This window comes from Salmo salar, chromosome ssa15 (genome assembly GCF_905237065.1).
Source record: "Salmo salar chromosome ssa15, Ssal_v3.1, whole genome shotgun sequence".
Classification (NCBI taxonomy): domain Eukaryota; kingdom Metazoa; phylum Chordata; class Actinopteri; order Salmoniformes; family Salmonidae; genus Salmo; species Salmo salar.
In genome coordinates this window covers 42241347-42266062 of record NC_059456.1, presented here as the reverse complement: position 1 = coordinate 42266062, position 24716 = coordinate 42241347, and the positions used below count along the sequence as shown (strand labels likewise).

The following is a 24716-nucleotide window of genomic DNA, read 5'->3' as shown; positions in this document are numbered from 1 at the left end:
ATTTAAATGTAATTTTAAAAAATGGAACTTTTATTTAACTAGGCAAGTCTGATTTACAATGATGGCCTAATCCAGGCACTTGTCATCTCCTGTCTGAAACACGCTGTTGGCTGGGCTCCCCACTTGTGCCATCAAACCCTTGTAATTTATCCAGAATGTTGAAGCCTGCCTGGTATTTAACCTTCTCAAGTTCTCCCATGTCACCCTGCTCCTCCGCACACTCCCCTCACATCCAGTCAAATCTTGCATCCACAACAAGATCATGGTACTTGCCTACAGAGCAACAAGAGGAACTGCCCCTCCCTACCTTCAGGCTATGCTCAAACCCTACACCCCACTCCGTTCTGCCACCTCCGGTCTGTTGGCCCTCCCACCCCAGCAGAGGACAGCTCCGCTCAGCACACTCCAAACTCTTCTCTGACCTGACACCCCAATTGTGGAACCAACTTCTCCCTGAAGCTAGGACCCCCCCCCCAGATGGGTCACGACTGGTGTGTATGTGTTTGTGGGTGTCTGTGTGTCTCTGTGTCTCTCTCTCTGTGTGTGTGTGTGTGTGTGTGTGTGTGTGTGTGTGTGTGTGTGTGTGTGTGTGTGTGTGTGTGTGTGTGTGTGTGTGTGTGTGTGTGTGTGTGTGTGTGTGTGTGTGTGTGTGTGTGTGTGTGTGTGTGTGTGTGTGCGTGTGTGTGTCCTCGAGGCAATAGGTCCATTTGTGTGTACATGCAGCACACGTTCATCCCCAGACTAAGGCCTGTAACTGTAATGAGTTGGATCAATGAGCTGACGTACTGAGGAAGAGCTATCTGGACAGTCTATACTAGCACAATACACCCACCAAGTGTCTGTCTGTTTCACACATCCTGGATGAGGCGACTGACTCAAGGTTGGTGGCAGCAGTAGCACAGCAGTGAATACGAATGACTCGTCTTTGACGCAACAGCACTGACAAATTAGCCCAAGAAGTGAAATAGCTGCCTATAAACCTACATTATTCTATTGCTTCGACTGCTCTTAGGAATGAATGTGTTTATGTGGAATGAGTAAATGTGGTGGCTCTCTTTAGTGGTGTATTGATATAGGACATCTATTCATTCATTCCATGGACTTTTTGATCATGAATGATAATAACCACCACACTACTAATAAAAATCAATCCTCAGCCAGACATGCGACAGTGTTATTCCCTCTACTCTGTAAATCCCACTTTCACTCATGGTAATTAATCAGTGTGATCATTAGGAACCAAACACATTAGCTATAGCATTTCCCACTGCTTCCTTCTACATTCTCATTGGTCCTGGTGGACTGGCTTTTCCCAACAAAACATATATCTTCAGTGTCGCTACTCGAAAATTAAAATGATTCTAACTTGACTATATACTGTAGATAGAACAACCAACTGTCTCCATTGACATACATTACTTAAATAAATGACCATCCCCTCATCTTGAAGTTATTCACCATGGGGTTCTCTCAGAATGTTTCTCATACCTATTTCACTATCTCTGATTGGACATCTGTTCCGGGACACTCATCTGAGCACAATTAATTGGTTCTTGTTAATCAAGGCCTAAATCATATCTTATTCCCTATGGCAATAATCACAATGGCTATGAAGTTGTCACATGTCACATCATAATAATCATCCTACGTTCATGACAATTATATTTATGAATGTGTCATCAGTTGTTCCAGTCCATCAGAGGCCGGCTGGGTCCCAGAAGAGCCCTGTTCACCACGTTGTGTGAAGCCTATGAACAGCCGTGTCCAGTGTCACTATTCTTCTTAGCCTGCGGGATAAAATCAATGCCTCCAGAATGGTGTTGCCCAGAAAGGAAAATGCAAAACACTGTAAATCAGAAAGGACCTCCTGTAGAGAACTATTAACTGTGATTGATCTGACTGTGGACAGGAAGCATGGCGTGTGCAGGGGAGCACTTTCAAAATGAAGATGGGAATGAGATACGAGTAGGGCTGCGGTGGTCATGAAATTTTGTCAGCTGGTGATTGTCAAGCAAATAACTGCCGGTCTCACAGTAATTGACTGTTAATTAACATAAACTTATTTAGCATCTCCTTGCTTCCATGCATAGCCTACAAGCCACTGATGCAGACTTTTGGAACATCTACATTTGTGACCGAAAGCCTCGATTTGGTCTTATGTAGCAAAATTTGAAGTTGTGTTTTTTTACAATGGATAAAAGTAGAGACTCAGAGCTAGAAAATGGTATAACATACACTGCAGTTGAGGAACAATGGAAAAGTAATTCTGCTTTGAAAGTTGGCCCTTGAATGTTTTGGTACACCTACTGGAGAGCTCTTCTTTGTCTACACCCATTCAGAATTGTTCACACCCTCTTAAGCATTAGCCCCAACCATCTCTTTAAGGATTCACATGTGAGGCCATGTGGTAAACACACCCTATATCAAATAAAATCTAAGTTTATTTATCACATGCACAGGATACAGAAGGTGTAAATGGTACAGTGAAGTGGTTACTTGCATATTAGCAATATCAAAAAAAGAAAGTGTAGAGATAAAAATATTTTATAAATATTTAATAATTATTAGATGACGCTTACCCAACACACTTGTCTAAATTGATGGTTAATGTGAAAGAAATTCTATAACCACCCCCAATTCTATAACCACCCTCTAGCTAACATTAGGCTATAACTAGCAATGCAAATGGATTTCTGATTCAAATAATATTACTACACAGATCATACATGTAACGTTAGCTAGCAAGCCAGCAAGCTAACGTTTGCTAGCTAACTAATAGTATGCTTTAACCTGTTGGGTCTAGGGGGCAGCATTTGCACGTCTGGATAAAAAAAATGTACCCGATTTAATCTGGTTACTAATCCTACCCAGTAACTAGAATATGCATATACTTATTATATATGGATAGAAAACACTCTAAAGTTTCCAAAACTGTTTGAATGGTGTCTGTGAGTATAACAGAACTCATTTGGCAGGCAAAACCCTGAGACATTTTCTGACAGGAAGTGGATACCTGATGTGTTGTATTGACTTTAAACCTATCCCATTGAAAAACACAGGGGTTTAGGAATATTTTGGCACTTCCTATTGCTTCCACTAGATGTCACCAGCCTTTACAAAGTGTTTTGAGTCTTCTGGAGGGAGATCTGACCGAACAAGAGCCATGGAACGGTGATGTCCCATTAGACACCTGGCGCGCTAGTTCATGTTGGGTACCCTCGTTCCAATATGTTATAAAAGAGTATGCATTCGTCCACCTTGAATATTATTCATGTTCTGGTTAAAAAAGGCCCTAATGATTTATGCTATACAACGTTTGACATGTTTGAACGAACGGAAATATATTTTTTCCCCTCGTTCATGACGAGAAGTCCGGCTGGCTTACATCATGTGCTAACGAGACGGAGATTTTTGGACATAAATGATGAGCTTTTTTGAACAAAACTACATTCGTTATGGACCTGTGATACCTGGAAGTGACATCTGATGAAGAGAATCAAAGGTAATGGATTATTTACATAGTATTTTCGATTTTAGATCTCCCCAACATGACGTCTAGTCTGTATCGCAACGCGTATTTTTCTGGGCGCAGTGCTCAGATTATTGCAAAGTGTGATTTCCCAGTAAGGTTATTTTTAAATCTGGCAAGTTGATTGCGTTCAAGAGATGTAAATCTATAATTCTTTAAATGACAATATAATATTTTACCAATGTTTTCTAATTTTAATTATTTAATTTCTGACGCTGACTTGACTGCCGGTTATTGGAGGGAAACGATTTCCTCAACATCAATGCCATAGTAAAACGCTGTTTTTGTATATAAATATGAACTTGATAGAACTAAAAATGCATGCATTGTCTAACATAATGTCCTAGGAGTGTCATCTGATGGAGATTGTAAAAGGTTAGTGCATCATTTTAGCTGGTTTTATGGTTTTGGTGACCCTGTCTTTGACTTGACAAAACATTACACACAACTCTTGTAAATGTACTGTCCTAACATACTCTAAATTTATGCTTTCGCCGTAAAACCTTTTTGAAATCGTAAAACGTGGTTAGATTAAGGAGATGTTTATCTTTCAAATGGTGTAACATAGTTGTATTTTTGAAAAATTTGAATTTTGACATTTATTTGGATTCAAATTTGCCGCTCTTGAAATGCACCTGCTGTTGATGGAGTGCACCACGGGTGGCACGCTAGCGTCCCACCTAGCCCCAAGAGGTTAACTTGCAATAATAACGACTTTCTGACAAAATTAAAATCATAAATCTGAAAATGTAGCTACTGTAGACTCTCACCCGTATAAATGGATGAACGCTTCACGGCAGACTGGAACCATTTAACTCAGTTTTGTTTGTAGCTATAGTTCATCTTGTTTTGCCAGCGTTGTGACAAGTCACTCCGGTTCACACTGCGCAGAAAGTAGCCCGTTCAATTTCTCAAACTGATCTGTCGACAGCGCCTGCTAAATTCAAGGTATCAATGTTGTTGAGAAAAGTAGCACAATTTTTGTATATCTCGATGGCTAATGTTATATCTTTCAAAAACATCACGGTAGAAAGGACTGTCAACACATACCGAACAGCTCACGTTATAGAGAGAAGCATGTTACACGGCAGACTAATCCAAACTTATCTCCCAGCATGTCCAGACCATCCATTATCTCAGCCAATCATGGCTAGCGGGAAGGTTCCTGTCTTTTTCCATGGCTAAACTAACTAGTCTTGAAATGTAAGAATTGTATTAGTATTTATGGATGGGATACATGTTTGATATTAAGGCACCCTAAAATGTACATGTTCCAGAAAGTATATTGATAAAAAATAAATGTTTATGTTTAAATGCTGCTCCTGTGATGTAGTGACGTGCAACATTCGCCTAGTTTCCTGAAATTAGGCACATTTTAAAAAGCCTAATAAATCCATTTGATATAGCCTAGACAGGTCTAAAGAAACATGATATGAAGAAAATGTAGTCTATTTCAGAAGAACAGAAGAACAGAATAGCATACTCTGAGTTATGTTAGGCCCTGATCTGGCAATGCCATATGGCTGTAGACTACACTAGTTAATTTAGCAGACAAGATTTGCTTTGAATTCCGTAGCATTATTTTTTTTATTATTTTGTAGGATGAAGAATACAATTGAACATAGCTGAATAAAATAGAAAGGATATTTTCTCCAAACGATTTCCAAGGAAGTGCATACATGCGGGTATTCTGTGTTGAGCAGTTATCAAAGGAACAGGTCCTCCTATATGCCTAATTTAGAGTTATTTATGCAATTTTAGTTGTGATACAAAAGTTGGGCTATATGTTTATATTTTTAATACATTCCAAGGCTGCATGATGAAACTCTAATGATGATTTGAAAAAATATGCATGAAAGGCATGAGCTCTGATTTGATTCTGGTGCATGCTGCACACACTTCATCAGTCTCTCATTCACAATTTGACAAGGCTACATGAGCTCTGCAACTATGATTTGAAAAAGTTGCAAAAAAAGGCATGCGCTGTTTCTTGCCTTACTGCACACGAAGGTCATCATTCACAAGTGATAATACATATTTCACAGCGATATTGTCACCCATCAGACTATTCTTGTCTTTACATATACTAAATAGTTGTCAAGCCTGCTCCCGCTCCCCCTATCTGGTGCTCGAGGGTGCCAGGCGGCCCATCATTACGCACACCTGTCACCATCGTTACACGCATGAGCGCTTCATGAGACTCACCTGGACTCTATTACTTTATTGATTGCCTCCCCTAGAGGTCAACCGATTAGTCGCGAGTGCAGCAAGTAGCCAAGGTAAGTTGCTAGCTAGCATTAAACTTATCTTATCAAAAACAATCTATCTTAACATAATCACTAATTAACTACATATGGTTGGTGATATTACTCATTTAACTAGCTTGTCCTGCGTTGCATATAATCAATGCGGTGCCTGTTAAGTTATCATAGAATCACAGCCTACTTCGCCAAACAGGTGATGATTTAACAAGCGCATTCGTGAAAAAAGCACTATCGTTGCACCAATGTACCTAACCATGAACATCAATGCCTTTCTTAAAATCAACACAAGTATATTTTTTTAAACCTGCATATTTAGTTAAAATAAATTCATGTTAGCAGGCAATATTAACTAGGGAAATTGTGTTACTTCTCTTGCGTTCTGTGCAAGCAGAGTCAGGATATATGCAGCAGTTTGGGCCGCCTGGCTCATTGCGAACTGTGTGAAGACCATTTCTTCCTAACAAAGACAGTAGTTAATTTTGCAGAATTTTACATAATTATGACATAACATTGAAGGTTGTGCAATGTAACAGCAATATTTAGACTTAGGGATGCCACCCGTTCGATAAAATATGGAACGGTTCCATATTTCACTGAATGAATAAACGTTTTGTTTTCAAAATGATAGTTTCCGGATTATGACCATATTAATGACCTAAGGCTCGTATTTCTGTGTGTTTATTATATTATAATTAAGTCTATGATTTGATAGAGCAGTCTGACTGAGCGGTGGTAGGCAGCAGCAGGCTCGTAAGCATTCATTCAAACTGCACTTTCCTACATTTTCCAGCAGCTCTTCGCTGTGCTTCAAGCATTGCGCTGTTAATGACTTCAAGCCTATCAACTCCCCAGATTAGGCTGGCAATACTATAGTGCCTATAAGAACATCCAGTAGTCAAAGGTAAATTAAATACAAATGGTATAGAGAGAAATAGTACAATAATTTCTATAATAACTACAACCTAAACTTCTTAACTGGGAATATTGAAGACATGTTAAAAGGAACCACCAGCTTTCATATGTTCTCATGTTCTGAGCTTATTTACATGGTACATATTGCACTTTTATTTTGTTCTCCAACACTGTGTTTTTGCATTATATAAAACAAATTGAACATGTTTCATTATTTATTTGAGACTAAATTGATTTTATTGATGTATTATATTAAGCTAAAATAAAAGCGTTCATTCAGTATTGTTGTAATTGTCATTATTACAAATACATATATATAAAAGTCGGCAGATTAATTGGTATCGGCTTTTTTGTGGTCCTCCAATAATCGGTATCGGCGTTGAAAATCATAATCGGTCAACCTCTAGCCTCACCTATATCTGTAACTTCCTGATATTTCTTCCCTGTGTCTGCATTCATGTCGTTTTGCTCCCACTGTTCAGACGCTGTTTTTGTTTTGCTATATGCCTGTTTATCCATTAAATCTTCACTCCCTGTACTTGCTTCTCGTCTCCCAGCGTCTGTCCTCACAGAATGCAGACACCAATATTGGAAGCATCAGGGAGGTTTTTTTGTTTTTTTGTTGGGGTTGGTGACGTCGGGTCCGGGTGCCGCTGCCGAAGGAACTGGGGGTGCCTCAGCTGACTTGTCGGGCTTCCATGCCTTAGCTGGCTCGAGAGTTTTTCTTGCCTCGGTTGGCTTGGCAGGCTCCCATCCCATGTCATGCCTCAGCCGGCTCGTCGGGCTCCCACGCCTCAGCCGGCTCGTCGGGCTCCCACGCCTCAGCCGGCCTCCAAGTTTCAGCCGGCTCGTTAGGCTTCCATGCTTCAGCTGGCTTGTCCGGCTCCCACGCCTCAGCCGGCCCGTCAGGCTCGCCCAGGTGTCACGCCTGCTCCCGCTCCCCTTCTCTGGCGCTCGAGGACGCCAGGAGGCCAATCATTACGCACACCTGTCACCATCGTCTCCCAGTGTCTGTCCTCACAATAATATACTATATGTGTGAAATTTGTTTGATTTAGAATGGACCATTCTCATGCAACTGTCTCGGAACAGGAGCATTGGAAAAAAATATGTCTATGCACTTAAATAGCAAAATGGAGGACCTTTTCCCTTGGTTCATTTTCATGCCAGCCAGGTAGACTATACTCCTGTTGTAAAGCAAAGCAATGTGCTTAAAACCTCTTGGGGCTAGGGGCAGTATTTTCACGGCCGGATGAAAAACGTACCCAATTTAAACAGGTTACTACTCTGGGCCAGAAAATAGAATATGCATTGGATAGAAAACACTCTGAAGTTTCTAAAACTGTTTGAATTGTGTCTGTGAGTATAACAGAACGCATATGGCAGGCAAAAACCTGAGAAAATTTGAATCAGGAAGTGGGAGAAATTAGAAATGTAGTTTTTCTTTTGAATCCCTTGAAAAACTACAGTGACATAGGATTTACGTTGCACCTCCTAACTCTTCCATTGGCTGTCAACAATCTTTAGGAACTGGTTTCATCCGTCACCTGTTACCGGGCAGAAAATTGTGGCTCAGTCAATCACTGGCCAGTCTGAGGACAGGTGTCTCGTGACGCGCATGCACGTGCCTTCGCTGTTTGTTATTATCCTTCTGGGATGAATACCTATTGCCCGGTTGTAAAATTATCGCAAATTTACGTTAAAAAACACCCTAAAGGATTGATTGTAAACATCGTTTGACATATTTCTACAAACGGTAATGGAACTTTTGAACATTTTGTCTATGGATTTGCGTCCACGCCACATGGCATTGTAAAGTGTTCTGGATGGGTCAACAAAACGGATGTATTTGGACATAAATGATGGACTTTGCAGAACAAATGAACATTTCTTGTGGAAGTGGGTGCCCTTCCGAGTGCATTCCGCCGAAGATCAGCAAAGGTAAGAAAATATTTCTAACATATTTTTTGAGATTTGTCGACGCCGTGGTTGTAGGCTGACTGTATAGCTTAGCATTGAAGGCTAAGTTCTGTACTCAGAATATTGAACAATGTGCTTTTTCCGTAAAGTTATTTTCAAATCTGACAAAGTGGTTGCATAAAGGAGTAGATTATCTCTAATTCTTTAAATAATTGTTATACATTTTGTCAACGTTTATGAGTTCTTCTGTAAATGAATGTGCCTATTCATCGAAAGTTATGGGGAGAAAACATTTTCTGAACGTCACGCGCCAATGTAAAAATTGGGTTTTTGGATATAAATATGAACTTGATCGAACAGAAAAATGCATGTATTGTCTAACATGATGTCCTAGGAGTGTCATCTGATGAAGATTGTCAAAGGTTAGTGCTTAATTATAGATGTATATCTGGTTTTGTGACAGCTATCCGTGCTTGGAAAATGTCTTTTTTTTTTTTTTTGCTAATGTGCTATCCTAAAATAATCTAATGTTTTGCTTTCACCGTAAAGCCTTTTTGAAATCGGACAATGTGATTGGATTAACGAGTGGAGTATCTTTAAAATTGTAATTTTGAGATATATATTTTTTTAATTTCGTGCCGTGCAATCTCACTGGTTGTTGTCCAACCAATCCCGTTAACCTGTTATGGCTAGGGGGCAGTATTTTCACGGCTGGATAAAAAACGTACCCGATTTAATCTGGTTACTACTCCTGCCCAGTAACTAGAATATGCATATAATTATTGGCTTTGGATAGAAAACACTCCAAAGTTTCTAAAACTGTTTGAATGGTGTCTGTGAGTATAACAGAACTCAAATGGCAGGTCAAAACCTGAGAGATTCCTTTACAGGAAGTGGCCTGTCTGACCATTTCTTGAACTTCTTTGCCATCTCTATCTTTTACAAAGGATCTCTGCTCTAACGTGACACTTCCTACGTCTTCCATGTGTGAGCCCGGGAAAAACCTGAATGTCGTCATCCCAGCCCCAGGCTGAAACACATTATCGCCTTTCTCAAGTGGCCGATCAAGGGACTGTGGGCTTAGGCGCGTGCCCTGGCCGCCCCCGCCTTGTGATTTTTCCTCTGTTTGCCGAAAAGGATATTCCCGGTCGGAATATTATCGCTTTTTTACGATAAATTGAACAAAACATGCATGTATTGTATAACATAATGTCCTAGGTGTGTCATCTGATGAAGATCATCAAAGGTTAGTGCTGCATTTAGCTGTCTTCTGGGTTTTTGTGACATTATATGCTAGCTTGAAAAATGGGTGTCTGATTATTTCTGGCTTGGTACTCTGCTGACATAATCTAATGTTTTGCTTTCGCTGTAAAGCCTTTTTGAAATCGGACAGTGTGGTTAGATAAAGGAGAGTCTTGTCTTTAAAATGCTGTGAAATAGTCATATGTTTGAAAAATTGAAGTTTTTGTATTTTTGAGGAGTTTGTAATTCGCGCCACGCCTATCATTGGATATTGGAGCAGGTGTTCCGCTAGCGGAACGTCTAGATGTAAGAGGTTAACAGGATTTTATCTCGAAGGGGTCCTCAAGAAGTTAATATTAGGAAAGTTGATAAATAAATACAGGATCCCACAAGCTGATGGGATCCTCCTCTTTTTAATAGAGGCCATCACTGTTTTCTCACGCAATTGCATAGCCTATAGAAATGTTGCGCAACATGAGCTCATGAGCTGTCATGAAGTGTTTGAATTGATTTTCGAAAACATTTGCATTGCTATCAGAGTGACCAGAGGGACAATAGAGTGCTGAGTACCCAGCAGTTTAAAGTTTGGTTGGCTACGAATGACCATCAGCAGTATCAGAACTTGAAAAAGCCTATTTACCATGACTAAACAGTCACGTGGAATTTGACTGTGGTAATGACTCGTGACTACCGGTGTGGCGGTAATACAGTCACCGAAACAGCCCAAGATACAAGTACTAGGTTTAGGCATTTACTAAGGCCCAATTTTTCCAGGGTGGTGTTCAGTAGTCATGAAACGGGAGAAATTACTTTGAAATGGAGTGAAACTCCCACAAAGGCCACTGTGCCTGCCTGCAGAACAATTCTGTTTAGCATACACACAGCGTCAACATATTTTAATTTGCTCCATTAAAAAAAACATTCTTGACATGATTTATGTTCTAGGATTGTGAGTCAACTCTTTCTGGGATAAAGAATTCCATATTTTCCAACACAGAGGAATCATTAGAAGAACTGCAGAAAGTAAGTACTCATTTACAGTGCAGTAAAGTAAATAGTATGTGGGTGAGGTACAGAGTACAGTAGGTGAGGTCGATATCCACAGCTCATTTGGAGCAGAGAGATAGAATGGCAGGCAGTGCCCTGCCAATGTGTCTGTGTCATATATGTTTCATTAGTCCTGGTACAAAGCCCCCTCCCTTTTTTCCTCCAGCTACCCAGGGAGAGGAGAACTGACAAGCTCAGCGCTACAGTAATTGGCTTCACTAAGATGACATCCCAGATATACATAGTTGGGGAAAGACATGAAAAGGTGCACTATGTTAAGACTGTCCGGCTGTCTCATCTTACGGTTGTCCACTGACGTGGTGAGAGTTAACTGCCAACCTGTAGGTTTTATCCCAGTCCAAAAAGTATTGTTGAATGGTTGAGGTCTGATTTTCTCTAAGAGAAAGTGAAATTGGTTCTAGTACAGTTTGTCAGATGATTTAATATTACAGAATTAAAAGATCATTTTGGACTTTGAGTCTGGTGACAATGAAGTTTTATTCATTTTGAGGATAACTACAGGATGGACTCAAGTACAGTCTTTACACTATAGTGTCATTCCAGGAGGTGGGTGGTGGACATCTGTTGTCTCGGAGGATCTGTCACATGTATTTAAGTTCCTCCCTGCCTATGTTCGTCCTCCTCCATTCCTCCCTGACTCTGTCTCTCCTTCCCTGGTGAGACACAACCGAGGTCACCAAGATGCTTTTGCCTCCTGTTCCTGCTTCTTACTTAAACTTTATTTACTTCAAACTAGAGTAGTCTCAGCCTACAGGGCTTGACTGACCTCTGAACCTTTCAGACTGGGAAAATAGGTTATAGGGCAGTAAGCCACGTACACAGGAGATCTCCTCGTGATACTGTGGCTTAGAACGGTTTGAGTAGAAATTAGAGGACAACTCTGCTGGGAAATGTTTATACCCTCCACCGACAATGGGACAAGTATGACAGTGATGTTTGTAGATGTAACGGGTTTGAACTGTTGAGATTTGTTGTTCTTGAACGTATTTTCCTCTCTGCAAGTCCCAGGTTTGCCTCGTTGTAATTAAGGGCATAGCATGGGTATAAAGGCTTGTCTATTTCATTCAGGGGATCCCCCTACTACAGTATGTGCAGGCTGGGATTCCTTGGGAGGACGGGTGTGGTGACTGTGGCCTAGATCAAAGTGATGACAATGGATTGTGAGTATGTTTATGGCAAGGTTGCCCGTAACCGCTGGTACCGTTCCCCTTCTCCCATGGCATGCTTCCCTAGGTATGTATTTTGTGTGTTGGCCAGAAATGATAAGAATATTGATTAAAACGTAATACATTGATTGATGATTGAATGCTTAAGTGCTGATGAAACTCTAAGGATGATAGCAGTAATTGTACGGAGTGCTGGGAGCTGAAGATGGTGTCCATGAGAAGCTTTCTGATTATTTGGGAAATATCAAGCATTGTTGTACTGTCCTGAAGGACGTGCTGTAAGACAGACACATATGCACGCACACACACACACTTGCACATTTACAACACACTGCCACAACAAACCGAAAACAATCAGCGTAGCACGGGGCGCCCCTCTTTGAGGAAGCCCACAACAGCCAATTACCCTAATCCCCTCCCCAATAGGCAACACGGCCACTGCTGATAAGGCTAAGCAGCTCCACACTCACCCATGGAGAAGAATGGGATCCCCAGCAGCGTGGAGTTAAACTTCCCGTCGGAGATGAAGAAGATGCCAGCGGAGGTCACGTTGGCGATGGCTATTGTGAGCACACCCAGCAGACCCAGGAAGGGCTTTCCCCTCAGGCAGTCCCTCATTGAGCTGGAGATGGTGGCTGCCAGAAGAAGGAGCACTAGGCTGACCAGCACCTCCCCTTTAGCCAGCACGCCCGTCTGGTGGAAGTCCCTCCACAGGCTGAAGGAGGTGAGAGACTGGATGTGCAGGTCCTCGCTGAGCGTGGACAGGCGCGTGATGAGGGTGCAGAAGGCATTCTCCCACTTCTCTGCGATGACGTCCTGCACCACGGGGCCATGGTTGCGAAGGTAGTAGGTGATCTGGATGGCCCGGGCAAACTTCACCTGCTGGTCTCGGGTGTTGGGCGAGAAGGCCACTCCACCCAACTGGTGGCCGATGAAGGACACACGACCATCCTGGGGGAGGGAGCACAGCAGACAGGTTACTATCAGACACACTGAGAGAGGGATCTCAAGTCCCCACAGAGCATAGCTGGAGATATGCTGTTTGGTTTCTGTTACCTGATATTAGCAACAGTTGTAATTTGTAGTTCATTGTGGATTATGGTTAAATCTTGTAAATTATTTGAACACTGTGACCCACCAATCAACCATTACAATACGCATGAATTCCCATATTTGATACATTTTACGTTAAGATAAATGCTATATCATACTTACCAAGCAATAGTAAATGGGTGCTATGGCAAACTATTCCCATTATTTATACTATAGTAAGTTGAACTGTGTATCTTGGATTCATGCTTGAGAATGTCCCATTACTACGGCTACTAAAGAATCAGATGACATGCACTGTACTGTATGATTACTTAAACACTGTCAAACAAAAAATGCATTAAACCAATCACTGGCTGCCTAGTTGTTTTTAGACTGGCATATTGTAGGTGTCCTATTAGATCGGAGCCCCCGACGTATAGCGATACAGTGACAATAATTCTCCCAGAAGGTGACTGATATGTGGAGATGAGATATATGACACCACTTGACTGCCCTCCAGAGAAGATGGATCTCTTGGACAAGTGGATGAACAGCTATCTTGTCAGCCAATAGTGAAACGATGCAAATGTAATAAAGCATTGTTTGTTCATTTCAGACAAGGGCCCTAGCTGGTCTGATTTGATCAATGTTTGTAGCTATTGCACTGTACTGTAGCCTACTGTACTGTACAGCCAATCCTGAATCTCTTCAATGCAATGTGGTATGTTGATTGTACAATTGTAACATCAGCAAGTGAGGGATTCCATGGGTATTGTAATTAAATATCACTTGCACTGTCAGCACAATAGGGAATTGCATGATATCATTGCCATTTATTCCCTATCATTATCATGTAAATGCAATATTCAGTAACACTGGGCCTGAACATTCATAGTATCAACCCTACACCACAAGGACTCCTCATACAAGCAGAAGCTATGAAATTCTGACATACCATCTAGGGATTTAACATTAGTAGTGCAGCGCTGTCGCTTGGGTTAGCATCAGACTAGTAAACAAATGAATAAAGCCACCAGCTGACATCAAAGCACTGAATGAAGAGCAAAAAAACATGTCAAGACAATCTGCACAGACAGACGGGGAATATCAATGATGCAGGCGACCCAACACGGCGAATAAATGGCGCTGTAGAAGTATCTGCCAAGAGGGGTGGAAAAGAAGGTCCGTTTATTCTAACCTTAAAGCGGGAACTTGGGGGTTGGTGTCAAGGGGCGCACAAGGGCCAGAGCCATAGGGAATAAGGCAACTAACTGCCTGCAATCAGAGTGAGTGAAGACAGTGGCTTTGGATGTAGAGTAATGAACAGTGGTAGGATGTGCAATCTAGAAGTGATTTAGGGACAGCCCAGGTTGAATGAAAAAAGCAGGCCCAGTGCATTACTCACAGCTAGGCCTGGTGCAGGAGGATTAGCTACCTCCCACTAGAGATTCTCTAATTGGAGGATATACAACACTAGCTAGATTTGTGCCTTGCAATTTAAGATACTCTGTGAAGCATAGACCTAACTTAGTACAGAACAGTTTTCAACTCAGTAACGAGCCATGTCACCCACTATAGTGAGTCTTCCTCAAGGCAGATCATACACAATATTCTACTTTCTACACTCATCCATTACATGTGCTCAATGTGTCATGGTATTATCAACAGATCTGGTCACCTGTTGTAAAATTAGGCTACCTGTTGTAATTGTGTAACATCTGATTAAAACATTAACCTAATGTATAGCCTACTGTCTAAAATGACATGAGCAGAGGTAGCCTAGCTATACATCTGCAGAGGGCTGTACCACAGCACACACTTAGGAGGCATAGCAACATCTTACAGGGGACGAGAGGATGCAGGCTCCATACTAGTCGATCAGCAATGTCATTCTATATGTGCAGGAGAGGGAAAACTACACTGCATCAGAATAAGATGGGGTACATTCCCTCTATATTGGAGCAGTGCAGGGCAATGCAGCCAATTCACGACCTGCAGCTAACAACTAGCCTACATTGGCTGTTCAATCCATTCTGAGTATTTCCTTGCCTTGCCTGCCTGATACATGAAGACATCCGCAGTCTACATAATAGGCTGAGCGAATACAACCACTGCTCATTGAGAAATGAATGCAGGCTTCAGACAGTAGGTTATTGTCTCATTGCAGATACATTGTCCCACTGCTAATCCAGGTCATTCGGAGTTTGAAGCACGTCGGTCATGTTCTCTTTAAGGGTAACTGCCACCACATACGATACTCAAATCGGTAATTGATGCCCGCGGCCGGCGGAAACATAGTAGACTATCGTGTTATAAAACAAAATCCTCGCCGTCTTACCTTTAATGTTGTATTTGGATAGGTCACGGGCACCTTTGAAAAAGTGTGATTCGATAGAATGGCTAAGCGGATATCTTCGAATATCGTAATTATATCATCCAAGAGGCATCGCTTATCCCGATGGCTCAGGACACAGAGATGAGCAAAAGTGTAATTGAATCCCTTGTAATTAACCCGCAAATCCAGCACCTGCTTGTGAACCTGCAGGACCTGGTCGGCTAGCTCCAGTATATTTCCCCCAGACTTGGCCAGCAGAATCAGTCTCCCATATCTGCCGGGGGTGTGCAGGTCGGAATACAGCTTGTTTTTTGACTGGTCGATGGGGAAAAGGCTGTTCGCAAGACTCCGCTCTACTTTAGCAAAGCTGTGTGTCGGGGCAACCAGTATCTCGATGTCCGTTTCGGGCTTGAATCTGCTCAGGACGGTAGATCCGAAAATGATGGTTAAGACTGCGGGAACGGTGAGGAAAAAAACCGGATGCCTACTAACAAATAAGCCCAGCCAGTAGAAAGAAGCTTTGAGCCCTCTGTGTATCATTTGCCGCAGCATCCTCCTCCAGATCCAGCTTGCAGATGCCCAGCTTCTTCCTATGAAGCACATGTGACATGAGACTCCGTTGCCCAGTTTAGTCAATCCGAATGAGAATACACTACACCTATAAAAATAGCACTGCAGCAATTTGCAACAAGAACTGTCAGATACTTATCATCTCTGCGTTTTTTGTTTAATTTCAAGCCATTCCTCTCGTTTACTAACCGCGGACCAGTGACTATTCCTATTGCTCCTGCTGCAATAGCAGCAAGCCGCGGCCGTCTGATGTGCATGTGTGCCTAGTTCTAACTACACTATCGGTGGCGCCTGATTTATGTAGGCTACTTGACTGTAACCATGTGCTGGGATTAAGGGGGAAGACGGGGTAATGCTGATGGTGGGTTATTTTGGAAACACGCACAATAGCCATATGCGAGTCGTGAAATATTCACTGGTGGCACAATGGCCAAATGCACTTCCTGAAATCACTCCCACCTCATGAATGGGGAAACCATACAGTTGCGCGTAAATCTAATAGCCAGTAACTTAGATTAGCCTCTTGAGAGAAGGAGACAGCGGGTCCTACAAAGCCTTTCAAAGTCATGGGGAGTTTACTGATAAAGTACTTTTTGCACCTCAGGAGATTTATGCTTCAAAGTCAAGTAAAGAAACACTAGATTGCCTCTCAATGCGACACTTGTTTACATCTGCCACCCAACCTCATTGGGTTACAGTAGGCTAGCTCACTTTTATCTTTTTGGATTCAGTGACAAAGAGCCTCAAGTCATCGTCTGGGGTCACATTTCTACAGTAGCCTAGGTACTACACCAATGCAGCATTTATATATTGTAAGTATTTGTGTTGTTGGGAATTTTTGATGCCTCACAACAAGTATTGTCAATCGTCGGATGTTAAAAAACAAACAAACTAGCTAATAGAGGCGATTCGGAACCACTGAAGTGGACAGCAACGCAATCGGAATTCGGAAGTTCAGCACCAGGACAGCAACAGTCTCTTCGCTCATGGGGCGTTTAAGTCCTTAACAGAGCCTGACAGGCAGCTTGTCTCCCAGCCTGCATGCCGCCCCCAAGACCAGAGCCAAACGCATTTACAAGGAACAACTAGCCATCAAGCCACATTCAAACAGAGCCAGAAAGCCGAAGCCCAAAGGAAAAAGGTAATATAGCTACAGTGAGGGAAAAAAGTATTTGATCCCCTGCTGATTTTGTACGTTTGCCCAGTGACAAAGAAATGACCCGTCTATAATTTTAATGGTAGGTTTATTTGAACAGTGAGAGACAGAATAACAACAACAAAAATCCAGAAAAACGCATGTCAAAAATTTTATAAATTAATTTGCCTTTTAATGAGGGAAATAAGTATTTGACCCCTCTCTCAATCAGAAAGATTTCTGGCTCCCAGGTGTCTTTTATACAGGTAACAAGCTGAGATTAGGAGCACACTCTTAAAACCTCTTGGGGCTAGGGGGCAGTATTTTCACAGCCGGATGAAAAATGTACCCAATTTAAACAGGTTACTATTCTGGCCCAGAAAATAGAATATGCATATTATTAGTATATTTACATTTACATTTAAGTCATTTAGCAGACGCTCTTATCCAGAGCGACTTACAAATTGGTGCATTCACCTTATGATATCCAGTGGAACAACCACTTTACAATAGTGCATCTAAATCTTTTAAGGGGGGGGGTTAGAAGGATTACTTTATCCTATCCTAGGTATTCCTTAAAGAGGTGGGGTTTCAGGTGTCTCCGGAAGGTGGTGATTGACTCCGCTGTCCTGGCGTCGTGAGGGAGCTTGTTCCACCATTGGGGTGCCAGAGCAGCGAACAGTTTTGACTGGGCTGAGCGGGAACTGTGCTTCCTCAGAGGTAGGGGGGCCAGCAGGCCAGAGGTGGATGAACGCAGTGCCCTTGTTTGGGTGTAGGGCCTGATCAGAGCCTGAAGGTATGGAGGTGCCGTTCCCTTCACAGCTCCGTAGGCAATCACCATGGTCTTGTAGCGGATGCGAGCTTCAACTGGAAGCCAGTGGAGAGAGCGGAGGAGCGGGGTGACGTGAGAGAACTTGGGAAGGTTGAACACCAGACGGGCTGCGGCGTTCTGGATGAGTTGTAGGGGTTTAATGGCACAGGCAGGGAGCCCAGCCAACAGCGAGTTGCAGTAATCCAGACGGGAGATGACAAGTGCCTGGATTAGGACCTGCGCCGCTTCCTGTGTGAGGCAGGGTCGTACTCTGCGAATGTTGTAGAGCATGAACCTACAGGATCGGGTCACCGCCTTGATGTTAGTGGAGAACGACAGGGTGTTGTCCAGGATCACGACAAGGTTCTTAGCACTCTGGGAGGAGGACACAAGGGAGTTGTCAACCGTGATGGCGTGATCATGGAACGGGCAGTCCTTCCCCGGGAGGAAGAGCAGCTCTGTCTTGCCGAGGTTCAGCTTGAGGTGGTGATCCGTCATCCACACTGATATGTCTGACAGACATGCAGAGATGCGATTCGCCGCCATATTTGGATGGTAAACACTCTGAAGTTTCTAAAACTGTTTGAATGGTGTCTGTGAGTATAACAGAACTCATATGGCACGCAAAAACCTGAGAAAAATTTAATCAGGAAGTGGGAGAAATTAGAAATGTAGTTTTTCTTTTGAATCCCTTGAAAACCTACAGTGACATAGGATTTACATTGCACCTCCTAAGGCTTCCATTGGCTTTCAACAATCTTTAGGAACTGGTTTCATCCGTCACCTGTTACCGGGCAGAAAATTGTGGCTCAGTCAATCACTGGCCAGTCTGAGGACAGGTGTCTCGTGACGCGCATGCACGTGACTTCGTTGTTTGTTATTTTTCTTCTGGGATGAATACCTATTGCCCGGTTGTAAAATTATCGCAATTTTACGTAAAAAAATACCCTAAAGGATTGATTGTAAACATAGTTTGACATATTTCTACAAATGGTAATGGAACTTTTGAACATTTCGTGTATGGATTTGCGTCCACGGCACATGGCATTGTAAAGTGTTCTGGATGGGTCAACAAAATGGACATATTTGGACATAAATGATGGACTTTGCAGAACAAATGAACAATTCTTGTGGAAGTGGGAGCCCTTCCAAGTGCATTCTGCCGAAGATCAGCAAAGGTAAGAAAATATTTCGAACATTTTTTTAGAGATTTGTCGACGCCGTGGTTGTAGGCTAACTGTATAGCTTAGCATTGAAGGCTAAGTTCTGTACTCAGAATATTGAACAATGTGCTTTTTCCATAAAGTTATTTTGAAATCTGACAAAGTGGTTGCATAAAGGAGTAGATTATTTCTAATTCTTTAACCTGTTGGGGATAGGGGGCAGTATTTGCACGGCCGGATAAAAAACGTACCCGATTTAATCTGGTTACTACTCCTGCCCAGTAACTAGAATATGCATATAATTATTGGCTTTGGATAGAAAACACCCTAAAGTTTCTAAAACTGTTTGAATGGTGTCTGTGAGTATAACAGAACTCATATGGCAGGCAAAAACCTGAGAAGATTCCTTACAGGAAGTGGCCTGTCTGACAAGTTCTTGTTCATCTTGGCTCTGTTTATTGAAGACTGAGGATCTTTGCAGTAACGTGACACTTCCTACGGCTCCCATAGGCTCTCAGAACCCGGGAAAAAGCTGAATGATATCGAGGCAGCCCCAGGCTGAAACACATTAGCGCATTTGGATAGGGTCCTGTCAGAGGACCATCAGACTGGGGCTCGTGCACGAGGGCACGAGATGTTTTTATTTTCTCTCTCTTTGAACGTAAACACGCTTTCCCGGTCGGAATATTATCGCTTTTTTACGAGAAAAATTGCATAAAAATTGATTTTAAACAGCGGTTGACATGCTTCGAAGTACGGTAATGGAATATTTTGATTTTTTTTGTCACGAAACGTGTCGGGCGCATGACCCTTATTTACCCTTCAGATAGTGTCTTGAACGCACAAACAAAACGCCGCTATTTGGATAAAACTATGGATTATTTGGGACCAAACCAACATTTGTTATTGAAGTAGAAGTCCTGGGAGTGCATTCTGACGAAGAACATCAAAGGTAATCAAACTTTTCTAATAGTAAATCGGAGTTTGGTGAGTGCCAAACTTGGTTGGTGTCAAAATAGCTAGCCTGTGATGGCTGGGCTATCTACTTAGAATATTGCAAAATGTGCTTTCACCGAAAAGCTATTTTAAAATCGGACATAGCGAGTGCATAGAGGAGTTCTGTATCTATAATTCTTAAAATAATTGTTATGTTTTTTGTGAACGTTTATCGTGAGTAAATTCACCAGAAGTGTTCGGTGGGAATGCTAGTCACATGCTAGTCACATGCTAATGTAAAAAGCTGGTTTTTGATATAAATATGAACTTGATTGAACAAATGCATGTATTGTATAACATAATGTCCTAGGGTTGTCATCTGATGAAGATCATCAAAAGTTAGTGCTACATTTAGCTGTGGTTTGGGTTTATGTGACATTATATGCTAGCTTGAAAAATGGGTGTCTGATTATTTCTGGCTGGGTACTCTGCTGACATAATCTAATGTTTTGCTTTCGTTGTAAAGCCTTTTTGAAATCGGACAGTGTGGTTAGAGTAACGAGAGTCTTGTCTTTAAAATGGTGTAAAATAGTCATATGTTTGAGAAATTGAAGTAATAGCATTTCTAAGGTATTTGAATATCGCGCCACGGGATTACACTGTCTGTTGAGTAGGTGGGACGCAAGCGTCCCACCTAGCCCATAGAGGTTAAATAATTGTTATACATTTTGTCAACGTTTTATGAGTTCTTCTGTAAATTAATGTGCCTATTCACCGAAAGTTATGGGGAGAAAACATTTTCTGAACGTCACGCGCCAATGTAGAAATTGGGTTTTTGGATATAAATATGAACTTGATCGAACAAAAAATGCATGTATTGTCTAACATGATGTCCTAGGAGTGTCATCTGATGAAGATTGTCAAAGGTTAGTGCTTAATTTTAGCTGTATATCTGGTTTTGTGACAGCTATCCGTGCTTGGAAAATTACTTTTTTTTTTGCTAAGGTGCTATCCTAAAATAATCTAATGTTTTGCTTTCACCGTAAAGCCTTTTTGAAATCGGACAATGTGATTGGATTAACGAGTAGAGTATCTTTAAAATGACGTGTAATACTTGAATTTTAATTTTGAGATTCTTTTTTTTTGAATTTCGCGCCGTGTTATCTCACTGGTTGTTGTCCAACCAATCCCGTTAATGGGATTATATCTCGAAGGGGTCCTCAAGAGGTTAAAGGGAGTCCTCCTAATCTCAGCTTGTTACCTGTATAAAAGACACCTGTCCACAGAAGCAATCAATCAATCAGATTCCAAACTCTCCACCATGGCCAAGACCAAAGAGCTCTCCAAGGATGTCAGGGACAAGATTGTAGACCTACACATGGCTGGAATGGCCTACAAGACCATCGCCAAGCAGCTTGGTGAGAAGGTGACAACAGTTGGTGCGATTATTCGCAAATGGAAGAAACACAAAAGAATTGTCAATCTCCCTCGGACTGGGGCTCCATGCAAGATCTCACCTCGTGGAGTTGCAATGATCATGAGAACGGTGAGGAATCAGCCCATAACTACACGGGAGGATCTTGTCAATGATCTCAAGGCAGCTGGGACCATAGTCACAAAGAAAACAATTGGTAACACACTACGCCGTGAAGCACTGAAATCCTGCAGTGCCCGCAAGGTCCCCCTGCTCAAGAAAGCACATATACATGCCTGTCTGAAGTTTGACAATGAGCATCTGAATGATTCAGAGGACAACTGGGTGAAAGTGTTGAGGTCAGATGAGACTAAAATGGAGCTCTTTGACATCAACTCAACTTGCCGTGTTTGGAGGAGGAGGAATGCTGCCTATGACCCCAAGAACACCATCCCCACCGTCAAACATGGAGGTGGAAACATTATGTTTTGGGGGTGTTTTTCTGCTAAGGGGACAGGACAACTTCAGCGCATCAAATGGACGATGGACGGGTCCATGTACCGTCAAATCTTGGGTGAGAACCTCCTTCCCGCAGCCAGGGCATTGAAAATGGGTCGTGGATGGGTATTCCAGCATGACAATGACCCAAAACACACGGCCAAGGCAACAAAGGAGTGGCTCAAGAAGAAGCACATTAAGGTCCTGGAGTGGCCTAGCAAGTCTCCAGACCTTAATCCCATAGAAAATCTTTGGAGGGAGCTGAAGGTTCGAGTTGCCAAACATCAGCCTCGAAACCTTAATGACTTGGAGAAGATCTGCAAAGAGGAGTGGGACAAAATCCCTCCTGAGATGTGTGCCAACCTGGTGGCCAACTACAAGAAACGTCTGACCTCTGTGATTGCCAACAAGGGTTTTGCCACCAAGTACTAAGTCATGTTTTGCAGAGGGGTCAAATACTTATTTCCCTCATTAAAATGCAAATCAATTTATAACATTTTTGACATGGTGTGTTTCTGGATTTTTTTGTTGTTATTCTGTCTCTCACTGTTCCAATAAACCTACCATTAAAATTATAGACTAATCATTTCTTTGTCAGTGGGCAAACGTACAAAATCAGCAGGGGATCAAATACTTTTTTCCCTCACTGTAGCATCTTTCAAAATTAAAGCAGCTTTGTACTGATATATCACTGATATTAAATCAGACTGATTTGTTGTAGATAAGCAATATTTTTGTGTTTGTTAGCTAGCTTGCTAGAAGGGCTGCTTAGCATGCTTACTTGGCTAGCTAGTCTTGTGTGCTAGCTAGATAGTTAGATAGGGGGTCAGGATGCTGCCTTGTAGGCTGTTTCATGAGAAAAGCTCCTCGCAGGCATATTACCATTCAAAGTGTCTCTTAGGCTGATGCATACGATCCAGTGGGTGAGCTCTATTCTTGCAAGGCTGATCAGATTCAATAGCAGCCCTAGAGGCTCATAAATCAGGGTGCTGCCTTGGCTGTTTCATGAGCAATTTTTATGTCTATCAATATGAATGGTGTCAAAACTTCTACCTGACATTAATTATAGTCATTATTCAATCAGTGATTGGATGTACTACTTTGTTTCACTAATGTTTTGTCTTTGTGTTATAGATGTGTTATGGTTGACTGTGACATGAAAGAAATAAAGGCAATCAAATCAGTCATCCCACAGTATGCAGTGTTACTTTGCTGGTTCCATTTACTACAAGTAAGTATCATCACACTATCTGACAGCCTCCTTTCAGAATTCAGCGTCACAATGATTATTTGAAATATTTACATATGAACATACTTGCCAGGCTAATTGCCAGGCTATTTGGTTTACATAGGACCACAGTGATAGCAATTTGGAAGCAATTGAAAAGGTAATTTAGTCCAAAAAAGGTAAGCATAACAAGAAATAGTAAGAAGGGTCTAAGATCCTAACTGTACACCATTGGCTAATAAGACAAGATGGGGGAAATGTTAGGGATCCATCAGCAAGGAACGCTGTGATAAGAGGAAGGGTGTCTCTGAAGCGTTACAGTACAGTAAGTTACGCATCTGATATTGTGTAACATAATATTGTTTCAACTTAACGGTGCACTCCTTAGTCCTAATATAAACATAATGGTAGCCCTGCCACATGATGCTGAAGAATGAGGTTGGAGAAATGTTTACCTCTCTCAAATTCATTTTCTGTCAACTTGGTTGTTGATCATTGCTGGACCGCCATTTTTAAGTCTTGCCATAGATTTTCAAGACGATTTAAGTCAAAAGTTTAACAAGGCCTGGAACATTCAATGTTGTTTTGGTAAGCATCTTCAGTGTATAATTTAGCCTTGTGTTTTAGGTTATTGTCCTGCTGAAATGTAAATTTGTCTCCCAGTGTCTGTTGGAAAACAGACTGAACCAGGTGTTCTTCTATGATTTTGCCTGTGCTTAGCCCTATTCTGTTTCTTTTATCCTAAAAAAAATTCTTAGTCCTTGCCAATGGCAATCATACCTATAACATGATGGAACCGTCACCATGCTTGAAAATATGAAGAGTGGTACTCAGTGATGTGTTGTGTTGGATTTGCCCCAAACATAACACTTTGTATTCTGGACATAAAGTTCATATCTTTGCCACATTTTTTGTAGTTTTACTTCAGTGCCATGTTTTGGAATATTTTAATTCTCTACAGGCTTCCTTCTTTTCACTCTGTCATTTAGGTTAGTATTGTGGAGTAACTACAATGTTGTTGATCGATCCTCAGTTTTCTCCTGTCACAACCATTAAACTCTAACTGTTTTAAAGTCACCATTGGCCTCATGGTGAAATCCCTGAGCAGTTTCCTTCCTCTCTTGCAACTGAGTTAGGAAGGAAGTCTGTAACTTTGTAGTGACTGGGTGTATTGATACACCATCCAAAGTGTAATTAATAACTTCACTATGCTCAAAGGGATATTCATTGTCTGCTTTTTTATTTTACCAATCTACCAATAGATGCCCTTTTTTGCGAGTCATTGGAAAACCTCCCTGGTCTTTGTGGTTGAATCTGTGTTTAAAATTCACCGCTCGACTGAGGGACCTTACAGATAATTGTATGTGTGGGGTACAGGGATGAGGTAGTCATTCAAAAATCATGTTAAACTCTGTTATTGCACATGCAATTTATTATGTGACTTGTTAAGCACATTTTTCTCCTGAACTTATTTAGGCTTGCCATAACAAAGG

The 24716-nt window shown here is 41.8% G+C and overlaps 1 protein-coding gene across 1 annotated transcript in view; it reads right to left on the bottom strand.

Moving 5' to 3' along the window:
* ptchd4 (patched domain containing 4) overlaps positions 1 to 16235 on the bottom strand; it is a 41395-nt gene extending 25160 nt beyond the window's left edge. Inside the window, exons 1-2 of the mRNA XM_014144588.2 lie at positions 15472 to 16235; positions 12572 to 13052 (exon numbers count right to left, since the gene is read on the bottom strand). Coding sequence (XP_014000063.1) covers positions 12572 to 13052; positions 15472 to 16071 — 1081 coding nt within the window. The 5' untranslated portion in view covers positions 16072 to 16235. The remainder of the gene's footprint in view (positions 1 to 12571; positions 13053 to 15471) is intronic.
* Between the last annotated feature and the right edge of the window lie 8481 nt (positions 16236 to 24716).